Source organism: Alexandromys fortis, unplaced genomic scaffold (genome assembly GCF_014885135.2).
Source record: "Alexandromys fortis isolate MF-2015 unplaced genomic scaffold, M_Fortis_MF-2015_v1.1 scaffold_213, whole genome shotgun sequence".
In the NCBI taxonomy this organism is placed as follows: Eukaryota; Metazoa; Chordata; class Mammalia; order Rodentia; family Cricetidae; genus Alexandromys; species Alexandromys fortis.
This window is the reverse complement of record NW_026068093.1, coordinates 2,535,872-2,547,456: the sequence shown is the minus strand read 5'-3', so window position 1 is coordinate 2,547,456 and position 11,585 is coordinate 2,535,872. Positions and strand designations below refer to the sequence as shown.

Sequence of the window (11,585 nt, the reverse complement as noted above, 5' to 3'; positions counted from 1 at the left end):
TGTCCTAGTTTACTTTCTATTGCAGTGATGCACACAACTAAAAGCAACTTGGGGGAGGAAAGGGTTTATTTCATACCACTTACTTAATAAAAGCAAGTCAGGGCAGGAACTCGAGACAGGGACCTAGAGGCAGGAACCGAAGCAGGGCCACGGAGGAACCCAGCTTGTTTTGTGTGGCTCACTCAGTTTGTTTTTTAATACAACCCAGGACCACCTTCTCAAAGGTGGCCCCATCCGTAGTGGGCTGTGTACTCCCACATCAGTCATTAATCAAGAAAATGCGCCCCCTTCTGAGACAGGGTTTCTCTGTAGCTTTGGAGTCTGTCCTGGAACTCGCTCTGTAGCCCAGGCTGGCCTCGTAGAGATCCGCCTGTCTCTGCCTCCTGAGTGCTGGGATTAAAAGTGTGCGCCACCCCTGCCTGGCTGAGAGATCGTTTTTTTAATTGAATATAATGTGTGCACACATGCTTGCATGGTTATATATAAAGCACTTACAGTTTATAGAGATTAAATAAAGATTGAGGACAATGTAAGGTTCACGGAACATGGAACATTTCTACAAGTTTTGGATATATGCTTGAAGGAAAAACTGTTTTAAGGTCCCTTTGTATATCCTAGAGCAGAGAATATGTAAATACATATTCCACTTAATTGTTGAAATCTCTAGGAACATGTGACCCCAACGCGTGAGTCTTTAACTTTTGCAGGTAGTTGTAAAAATAAACATTAGCTTGCACGCTGACAGGAAAGAGAACAGTCTCCCTGCCCCACCCACAATCTCTTGAGCATCACAACTACGTTGCCCATAAAGCTCCGCGTGGCGCGAAGCATCCTGGGAAATGTAGTCCGCGTACGGAAAAAAAAAATCACTTTCCAGAGACCCGCCCTCGCCGGCATGGCGGTACCCGTTCGGAGCGAGTTCGTTTACTCTGTGTTGTGGCCAGGGCGGGGGTCTGGGCTATAGGCAGTAAGTGGGGCTGGGGTGACGGGGGCGCTGGGAGGGACGAGGGCAACGTAGGGACGACGCCGACGGCCTGAGGCAAGACGCCTGGCCTCTCCTGGCGGCGCGTCAGGGGTCGGGCCGCGGGGACGCGCGCCTGGTCGCGCTCCTGGGCCCTGGGCGTCTTGGTGGGCGGGAAGGCCTCGGTGGCGTAGCCTGACTCGCGAGTTCCGGGATTTGAGTTTTTCTTCAGAGGACTGTGTTGAAAAGGGAAAGAACTGCATTTCGGCCCTTCCTGCTCCCTAGAAAATGTCCTTAGCGTTTCACCTCAATTTCCCTGCCACCACACGAGAAACAGAGCAGGTTCCCGCAGCTCCCCACTGGACTCCATAGCTCTAATGGCCAGAGTCTGTCTTCCTTAAGGTACTCACTCCAGACTCTATAGTTTGGGACCAGAGTGCTGAAACTTACTATCAAGACGATTAATGTGATAGGCTTGATTCACTGAAACTCTGTGATCTGGTACAGGATATGACGAAATGGGAGAAGCTGAGATTTCAGAATTATTGATGATCCTAAGGCTGCCGTCAACTCTCAGTTTTCTCATTTAGTGACGTGGAATCCAAGAATAGTTACCGGTTCCTGCAGGCCATGCCCTTTGTATTTAGTACCTTTCTTTTGTCGTGTAACTGGTTAAAACTACCCTAAAAAAAAACATGTACAACCACATTTTACATAGAAGTAAATATTGTTTAAATGACTTGTTCAGGATCACACAGGTTAATTAGAACCCCTGTAGGTATGAAAGAGAAGTCAGTCTCCAAAACCCAAACTACTGTGTTTTCTGAAGAACAAGTTTACGAAACAACTCCCCTCAAATACAAGGATGATTTGGGGGTGGGGGTAGGGGGTTCAAGAATAAAAGCATTTATGTAACATGTCATTTTCTTTAAAGGATAGCGTTTGGTTCCACAATGTTTGGGAACCTGTTTGAAGAGGATTATTCTAGTGTGTCCAATAGTCAGTATGGAAAAGGGAAGAAATTAAAGACTAAAGGTTTGGAGCCACCTGCCCCTAGAGAATTCACCAATTTAAGTGGAATCAGAAATCAGGGTGGAACCTGTTACCTCAATTCCCTTCTCCAGACTCTTCATTTCACACCTGAATTCAGAGGTATGATATGTTACATGCATTCGAGTAATAATATGGACCGCGGGTTTTATATATAATTAATTATGTAAAAACCATCAAAGAGAAAGCATTTTAAAGGTGTTCATTGTCACAAAGTATGCTATTCTCTGAAGAAAATTGTGACGTTTAAATTTAAAGAAATCTATTCTGTGTGGTGATTGTAGTGTTTTGTAACAAAAAAAAAAACAAGAGAAAGTATTTCTAATTCCCATAATTTAAAATACAACATAACGATAATTCTCTCCTTTCTCCAAAGCAACAAACACTAAGTCAAGGCTACACAGAAAGCCTTGGTTTCTGCAGTGGGAAGACTTGTCGCATTATTTATACACATTCGTACTTAAGTGTCTGCGTTTCTGAAGTTCAGAGAGCTCTGATTCTGAGCAGATCTGTCCTGAACTTGTTTGGCCTCAGAACCTGACCTGGGGGAAGCTTCTTGGGAGTTTTAGTTCTCTCAGGAGGGTGACCATTCATATATCCATTAATCTAATTACCCAGACCTTGGTAGGAATGAAAAGTAACGTACAGATTCCTCCTTCATCATTCTAAAATCTGGAAATTATGAATTTCAAAGACCCAAAAGAAGTGTAAACCCACTCAGATTAGCTGTATCAAATGGGTGTGGAGAGTTATGGTAATGACGGACTATTTCTCCAGAAGGCCGGTGCTGAAAGCCAACCAGTCTGCACGAAAACCTCCTTTCTTGCCCTGGTTTCTCAATGTGTTTGTTCCACTTCCATCTCTGTACTCCAGCTTCCTTCAGTGGGGTCTTAGGGTCCGTTCTTGATTCCATCATGAGCCCTGTTTGGTCTCTGCATCATTCTCAGTGGGGAACCCAATGTACATGAATATGTAGCTCACTTCTCCACAGGTTCTCTCTGTTCTGAGGACAAGCTTGTTTGGCTTGTACTTGAATGCCAAGTCCCCACTACCACCTAGTGTATCAGATCTTCTGTCAGGTTTTCTGTTGCTCTAAACTCACACGGGCTTCTTTCTCCTGAAATCTAGGAAATAGTTCCTCTTGTCCGTGTCTAGTGGGCCGCTCTAATGGAGTGAACTTACAAATTCCAGAGGGGTGTCTTGTGTCCCTGACTTCAGCCTCTACATAAAGTTGCCTCCCAGTAGTCAGTAATTCTACTCGTAGAAGATTTTTAGCAATACTAAATAGATAACTCAGGCATAAAGATCTTTAATATGGTTGGAAGTAAAAGACAACTTAAAGCAAAAAAATAGCCTTAAGAACAGACTGAGAGCACTTGGGAGGTGGAGGCAAGAGAAAGATCAGAAGTTCAAGGCCACATGAGATACCCTCGAAACACAATGAATAAAAAGAAACTAAATAGGTAGCTATATTGCATGCACCTGTAATCCCAGCACTCAGGAGGTTAAGGCAGGAAGATTAAAAGTTTAAGGCTGGTCTGGGCTATATAGTGAGACTTTTTCAAAAACCCAAGAAAGAAAAAGAGAAAGAAGGTGAGGGACAGGACAGATCATGGAGAATACCCAGAGCCTGAAAGCTGCAGGCCAGCTTCCTCTTACCCGGTCCAGCATGTAGTTTGACATTTTAGTGCGTGCACTGTGCACTCTGCATGGTTTAGCCTGACCTTGCTGTTGCAGGGTAGGGTGGATTATAGTTTGGAAAGGCTAACAGAGTACCGACAGAGGAAAAAAGGGACTTATATGTGTATATGTCTTTTGGGGGGAGTAGCATTTTAAAATAAAGCTAAATTGAATTCCATTGTATTGCCAGTACATTGAAGTAAGGAACAATGGGAGATTATCCTAACAGCCCTGGAGTGGTTTTGTTCTTTAACCTATAGGCTTTTAGTTTATTTTTACAGCCCCAGCACTTAGTGAGAAACAAAACATTCTTAGGAGTAATCACTAGGGCATCAGTGTTTTCAGTAAAGAGACCTGTTCACCCCATTCATCACTTATCTCAGTGAAATGTTTCAAAAAGCAAAAAATCTGGAGGCCAGTGCAGGGGCTGACAACTTCCTTTTTTCAAGTAAGATCACTGCCATCTCTTATTACTGGAATTGTAGAAAAGACATTTACACACCAAAAAGCAAAGGACAGGATCTCAAGGTAAAAGACATCCAGTCTGGTCCTTGACATGCAGGGTTGATTAGAAGCCTCACATGTGAAAATACACACCTGTGATGTTTTTCTGTTTTGTAAGACGACTCATAACTTTTGAGTTCTGTTGCCAAAGACAGTGAAAACCAATCACTTTTGGTTGGTTGGTTGGTTTTATGTTTATAGTGGTTTTGTTTGGAGCAGCTACATCCTCTTAGTCTTTGGATTTTTGAAGCCAGATCTTGTTATATAGACCAAGTAGGCCTTGAACTCGAGATCCTCCTGCCTCTGACCCAGGAATTCTAGGATTAAATGATGTCCCATAGTGCTTTGCCTGTTTATATTTTTATGTTCTATGGATCTGTCTTACTGAAGTGTCACGTGATGATTATATACTAATAGTACATCACTTGATGTTCTTCGATCCAGTAGACAACAATGTTAAAAATGCAAAATGTGTAAATGAAAGGTATAAATATTGTCTTAGTCATTCTAAATCATTCGCTGATATTGCTTAATGGAGGTCTTGCTTCCTAAACAATTTTCTAAGATAATATCATACCATTTACATATCTAACTCTACTTTTTTGTTTAGAAGCTTTATTTTCTCTTGGTCCGGAAGAGCTTGGTTCTTTAGAGGATAAGGATAAGCCTGATGCAAAGGTACTAAATCTATAATTTATTGGGTCTTTTAGAGTATTCAAGAAATGGTGGGAGGGGTTGCATGTGTTATATGTGTGCCGTGTGCATTCCTGTACATATGCATGTTTGCCTCTGTGGGAGTGTGCATGTGTATGTGAGTGTACACATGTGTATACATAGAGGCCAGAGGTTGACGTCCTCCATCACTCTTCACCTTATTCACTGAGGCAGGGAGTCTCACACTGTTTCAGCTAATTTACCTAGCGCACTGTCCCAATGAACTCCATTCTGCCTGCTGAGAGCAGAGATTAAGGCTGCTCATCACACCCAGCCTGCCTTTACATGGGTGCTAGGGATTCGAACTTCAATGTTCATTCTTGTATGGCAATCACATTACCCTTTGCAGCATCTCTCTAGCCCTGGAATGGCACAATTCATAGAAAACAAAGTCATTTATTACAAATATTATCTTTATTGGCAGAAAGTGACTTGCCTCATACTTAATCAGGAATGAAATTTTCCTTCAAATAAGAGTCGTTTTTCACCAGGAAGTGGTATTGCATACCTTTAATGCCAGCACTAGGAAGGCAAAGGCAGTCGGATCTCTGAGTTCAAGGCCAGCCTGGTCTACAAAGTGAGTTCCAAGGCAGCTAGGGCTGTTACACCGAGAAACCCTATCTCAAAAAACAAACAAACAAACAAACAAACAAAAGTCTTTCAAAATGTCATGCTGCTGTTGCAAACATGTCTTGCTTTGCTGTGCTTCTTCTCAAGGCAGAGGAGAAGCTCGGAAACTATCCAGGCTAGCCAACCAGAGCATCCATTCAGTACACTTAGTTGCAGTAATCCACTGGGGAAACCCTAGAGCCCAGCATTTTATCACTTTAGTGTTCTGGAAATACATTAAGGAGAAATTAAGACATTGTTTTGTATGTTGCTGTGGTGAAGTTGTTTAAAGCACAACTCTAATGTTCTTCCTGCTGGAACCTCGTTCAGAAGCCTCTCCTCTCACGCAGGCTCAGGTCCGTGGAACAGTGGTTTTTTGTGATGCAGTCCCATGCTTCAAAAACAGCTTTGTGGCAAGAAATGCCTTTAGTGTAGATCAGTTTCTTTCCGCTCTGTTGCAGAGCAATACTTTTGTAGTATATATTTTTAATATCATGGGAATACAGAATTGTCACAGGTCTTCCTGAATGCTTACTCTCCCTTTGAATCTTTAAAGTTGGCCTGCACACTGGACTGTGAAAGGCCCTGATCTCTGGACTGGAGCTAGCAGAAAGGGAGGCAGGGTGTAGCCTTCTTCTGAAGCTTCAGAACTCCAGACTGAGATCTGTGTGCCTGAAACATGCCTGCATTCCCCTGGAATATGTGTATGGAAATGTTTTAGAGGACAAGTGAACTATGGGAACTGTGTGATCATTTGTATGGTTGTTAGGACCCATTTGAATTTTGTTTTGTTTTTTAAGTAAGGAGTTCTTTGTGTTACAGCCCTAGCTGTCCTGGAACTAGCTCTTGCAGACCAGGCTGACCTCGAACTCACAGATACCACCTACCTCTGCCTCCCGCGCACTGGAATTAAAGGCGTGTGCACCACCACCGCCTGACTCCATTTGATCTGAACTATGTTGAGGAAGAAAACTCCAGATCACTAAAACCTTTTGGATGAGTTAGAATTTTCAAAGAACTGAATCTTAATTAGTTGTACCTGTGTCACGAGGGAATTTTTCTACTGAATCACTCTGCCCATGAACATCTATCTGGAATCCACCTCTCTCCCCAGGTCCGGATCATACCTTTGCAGCTGCAGCGCTTGTTTGCTCAGCTCCTGCTCCTGGACCAGGAGGCTGCATCAACCACAGACCTCACTGACAGCTTTGGGTGGAGCAGTGATGAGGTAGGAAGGTGCCAACAGGGAGGCTTCCTGTTTTGTCTGATGTCCTCTAAGTTTGTCTCGGACTCATCATGTTGGAATGTCTTCTCATAAATAGTTACAGGGCACATGTGCATGTTTAGGTCTTCTGAATACAGACCGTTACAACTGGCTATGTCCTGCAGTCGGGAAGAATGTTGTTGATATAGGGGGAAATACAGGAACTGAGTTTTGAAATTTGTACTCAGCGATTTTTATATTGTTTAGTTGAGCTTTAACCCTTCTTACATCGATGTTATTTACTGTGTAGATGTCAAACTGTTCATTAACTTTTCAGTCTTCAGCAATAACGGATAAACTAGTGGATGTTTAGAATGTTGCCCACCTTTGGGATGTGCTTCTGGTTTGATATGGGTACTCTGATGAGAGCGCACTGCGGTCAGATCAGTGCTTTGCTGGATCTTTTCATGTCCCTGTCCTGACCCCTGGCTTTTCATTTCATTTTCTTCCTGTATCTCCTGTAGAGCATGACTCATTTTTATTTGTATTCCTAACAGGCATTCCACTACATACAAACAAACATCTATGGCAATAACTAAGGATCTTGTTGTCAAGGTCTTACTGTTTGTGGAATAGGTACATTCCTGCAAAACTCACCTGCGGCCTTCTAAGTAGGAGCACTCCTTATTAATTCCATAATACTGCCCTCTGGGATCAAAGAAGTAGGACTTGGACTTTGAAGCAGATAATAGCACATTCCCTAAAAAGTATGTTACATTTGAGGCACAGGACTGATGCTTGAGGTGTATTCCTTTATCCTTCCTTCATTGAGGTTTACATGCCATAAAAGTCAGTCTTTTAAAAAGTATAGCTCAGTGGCTTTTAGTATTTTTAGAGAATTGGGCAGCCATCACTGCCACCGTCAACGTCAGATTGTTTTCACTTCTGCTCTAAAAAGAACCCCATGCATTTGCAGTCACTCCCCATCCACCTCCTTCTCTGTTAATCTAAAACCTGCTTTCTGTTTGTAGATCTGCCTGTTCCTGAATATTACATAGGAATAGGGTTATACACTATGTGATCTTTTGTACTTTGCATGTTTCACTTACGATAATGTTAGGTCATTCCTTGTTACTGTCCGGTGAGCCTCTGCTGTCTGGATATGCTACGTTTCAGTGAAGACTTCTCTTTGTATTTGAGCTTCCACTAAGTTGCTGGCTTCCTAATTCTTTTTCCTTTTTTTTAATTTAATTTCTTTATTGGTTCTTTGGGAGTTTCATATTGTGCACCCTAATTCTTCTCACCTTCTGCTTCTCCCATATCCTCTCCACAAAAGAAAATTTTAAAAAATCAAAACAAAACAAAGTAAGCAAACAATCAAAAACAAAAACAGAATAACGCCCCCCTCCCAAAGCAACAACAACAACAAAACCCTCTTCGTTCTTCTTTCCTGCTCTCCAGCACCTCTTTATTTGTCCCGAGGCATTGGGAGCTTTGGCATCATATAGTATACCCTTTGTCCAATCAACTTTACTAGCAAATGTTCATTGCAGTGAGTCATGCTGAACTGGCCTAGGGAAAGGTAGCCTTGCTTCCCTGAACACTGCAGCAGGAGTGACTGATCTTGAGGGAATGCGCATAGGGGGCTGACTCTGCCCTCTCGCCTGAGGCAGGTGGCCCTAGTGGCCCAGACTGACCAGCTCAACTACCACCCAGGCCCACAGCCTGTTTTTTTTTTTTTTCCTTTTTCTTGTTTTTCTTTGTGTGTGTGTGTGTGTGCATGCGTGCATGTGTTTTTTGAGACAGGGTTTTTTTTTTTTTTTTTTTTTTTATGTAGCCCTGGTTGTCATAGAACTCACTCTGTAGATCAGGCTATTCTTGTATTCACAGAGATCTGCCTGCCTCTGCCTCCCGAGTGCTGGGATTTAAGACATGCACCACCACCACCTGGCTGAAACACTTTTCTTAATTCTTTTATATTTTGTAAGTAAAGGACTGAACCTGGGTGGTAGAAGGTCTCTGAGGTAACTTTGCCAAATAAATGGTTGCTTAGAAGCAGACCTTGAAGTTTTCCTTCTTTTTCAAGCCAGTGATAGAAGACAGATTTACATCACCTGCTATCTTTTATTTTAAAGGGCAAGGAAAAGATCACCAGTCTCATACTTTGTTTCAGCTTTCATCCCCTTTATCTGACATATGTCACATAAACTTAATTTTATATTGTTTCCTTGGCTGCCTTTCTTTATACACACTGAATTAATTGTTCCTCTGCCTCCTTTTGACTTTCCATGGTGAAGGCAACAGTAACATCAATGTGCCAACACTGAAAGACACCTTGCTGTGTCTGTGACACTTTTATGTCAGTGGAATGGGCTCAGTAGCACTTGCTGTTCTGTTTAAGGCCCCAGCTCCTCTTGGTGCCTAGGTCTTAGCCCCCTAATTGTCCCTTTCACTGCCCATCTTTGCTTCCTGGTGATAGAGCACGTCTTGGAGGGGCAGATTGTTCTGAAAGACTAGTTCACATACGGTCAATGACTCAGAATGGGTTAAAGTTGAGAGTCAGTTTGAATTTTTCTCAGCAACACTACGTTGCTCTTTTTTTGTTGTGGCTGTTGGTTTACGCTTCCAAGTAGTTCTGGTTTCTGCTGTTTCCAGGTGTTGTGATCTAAGTGAGGTTTACCTGTGCACCCACTGCTGGCTTCTACACTGTCTAAACCTGTCCTGCTCTTTCCTCTGTCTTCCTGTGACAGGGGCAGGTGGGTGTTCTCTCATAATTCAGAGTACACTTCACAGTCACTGAGTGAGTTGAATTGTTTGTGCACACTAAACATTGCCTATTATAATTTTGTTTTGAAGTATAAGTAAAAATAGGTGGTAATCTATACATCTATTCAAAGTTTTTCTTATATGTTTAATTGATAGCATTCTTAAAAATCCATTCTTAAAAACATAAAGCAAAAGTTATATTTAAAAGGCAGCTGTTTTAGCTGGATATTGTGCCTATAATGCAAGCACTCAGACTCAAGCAGAAGATTGTAAATTCAGGGCCAGCCTTGGCAACCCAAAGACCTTGTCTCCAAACAATAACTATTTCTTATTTTTTAGGAAATGAGACAGCATGATGTGCAGGAACTGAACCGAATTCTCTTCAGTGCTTTGGAAACCTCTTTAGTTGGGACCTCTGGCCATGACCTCATTAATCGTCTATACCATGGCACCATTGTGAACCAGATTGTTTGCAAAGAGTGTAAGAATATCAGTGAGAAGCAGGTGAGCAGACACAAGTTCCTCTGCTTACAAATATTGTCAAGTATAATTCTTACAATGAAATCTGCTGTGCTCCGTCCACCACATAGTTTTTGGGGATTGAACTCAGGTTGTCAGGCTTGGTGCTAGGGCCTTTTACCCATCTCCCCAGCCTGCAAATTCTTAAAACAGTCTTTATTTAGTTCTCATATATTCTAATACATGTTCTTAAAAAAGGTTTGAGGAGATGTTTACATGTAGACATCTCATGAAAGAAGCCAGTGTGAAGACAGTTCACTAAGGGACTCGAGAAATGGCTGGTGGTTGAGAATGCTTGCTGCTACTCTTCCAAAGGACTGTTGCTCCATTCTGAGAACCAATGTAGGGCTGCTCACAGCTGCCTGTAGCTCCATCTCCCACGGATCTTCTGGGCTCTGCTGGCACTGGTAAACACATGATACACACACACACACACAGAGAGAGAGAGAGAGAGAGAGAGAGAGAGAGAGAGAGAGAGAGAGAGTTTAATTAGGGAGGTAATAAAGACAGAATATCAAAGAATATTTAACTAATGAATCTCTAAATAATAGGTTTAGTTTGCTAATATCCTTCAGGAAGTGTATTTGCAGTGTATGCTTATATTTATATGATATGTAAACTGTCATCTAGAGCTGGTACAGTCCTGTTTGAATTATGACTTTCATTTCTTTGTGATAATATAGATTGCCAATTGAGTTTGATTGGGAATTTGTGTCAGTCTCTGTTGCTTTTAAAGTCCTAATCAGCAAATGGCTTCATTACTGAATATTTAATGAACATCTCCTGTTATTATGGTAGGAGGCATAGGAAGTTTTTTTATCTGATTGAATGGAAATTTTAATACCATTTTCCAAATGCATTTGTTGCTTTTTTTAAGAAATAGATGCAAATATATATTAATAAATATGTGTTAAATAGATCTATGGTTTTTTCATTTATTTATTTGTTGGGGTTCTTGAGTTTGAGCTGAAGGCCTTGCGTAGATAGTTACAGGTGTTGGGCAAAGGCACTGCTGCGAATTCCAACTCCAGTCTTTTTATTTCTTAAGGAAGAGTTGGGAATAAAAGCAGTATATCTGGCCTTTATTCCTGTGCTAATAGAAGCTGTCTTGTTAGGCTAGTTTGAAAATAACTAAGATGTCCTGCGTGTCTTTGATTGAGCTCTAATGCATTGATTTACAAAGCAGTGGTAAAACATGACATGCAAAAAGCATATCAGAATTATAAACAGTAACTTTTATGCGCATATTGTTAACATAAAGGATTAGTCCTGTTACTTAAGAGCTTTGCCATGAATTAAACTAGTGCTCTGCTACTTTTCAGTCTTGATAATCTCTTTACAAAGTCCTACTACATGCATGAACAGAATTAGAAATGTGATTTAAACTTGCAAAATTTTTTTTTAATTTTTTATTGAGAAAAAGAAAAAAAAAGTTTCCGCCTCCTCCCAGCCTCCCATTTCCCTCCCCCTCCTCCCACCCTTCTTCCCCTTCCCCTACTCCTCTCCCCCTCCCTCTCCAGTCCAAAGAGCAGTCAGGGTTCCCTGCCCTGTGGAAAGTCCAAGGTCCTCCCCCCTCCG

The 11,585-nt window shown here is 41.9% G+C and overlaps 1 protein-coding gene across 1 annotated transcript in view; it reads left to right on the top strand.

The window, feature by feature from the left end:
- Window positions 1-863: 863 nt before the first annotated feature.
- Usp40 (ubiquitin specific peptidase 40) overlaps window positions 864-11,585 on the top strand; it is a 76,740-nt gene continuing 66,018 nt past the window's right edge. Inside the window, exons 1-5 of the mRNA XM_050123093.1 lie at window positions 864-967; window positions 1,896-2,113; window positions 4,806-4,873; window positions 6,633-6,746; window positions 9,828-9,992. Coding sequence (XP_049979050.1) covers window positions 1,915-2,113; window positions 4,806-4,873; window positions 6,633-6,746; window positions 9,828-9,992 — 546 coding nt within the window. The 5' untranslated portion in view covers window positions 864-967; window positions 1,896-1,914. The remainder of the gene's footprint in view (window positions 968-1,895; window positions 2,114-4,805; window positions 4,874-6,632; window positions 6,747-9,827; window positions 9,993-11,585) is intronic.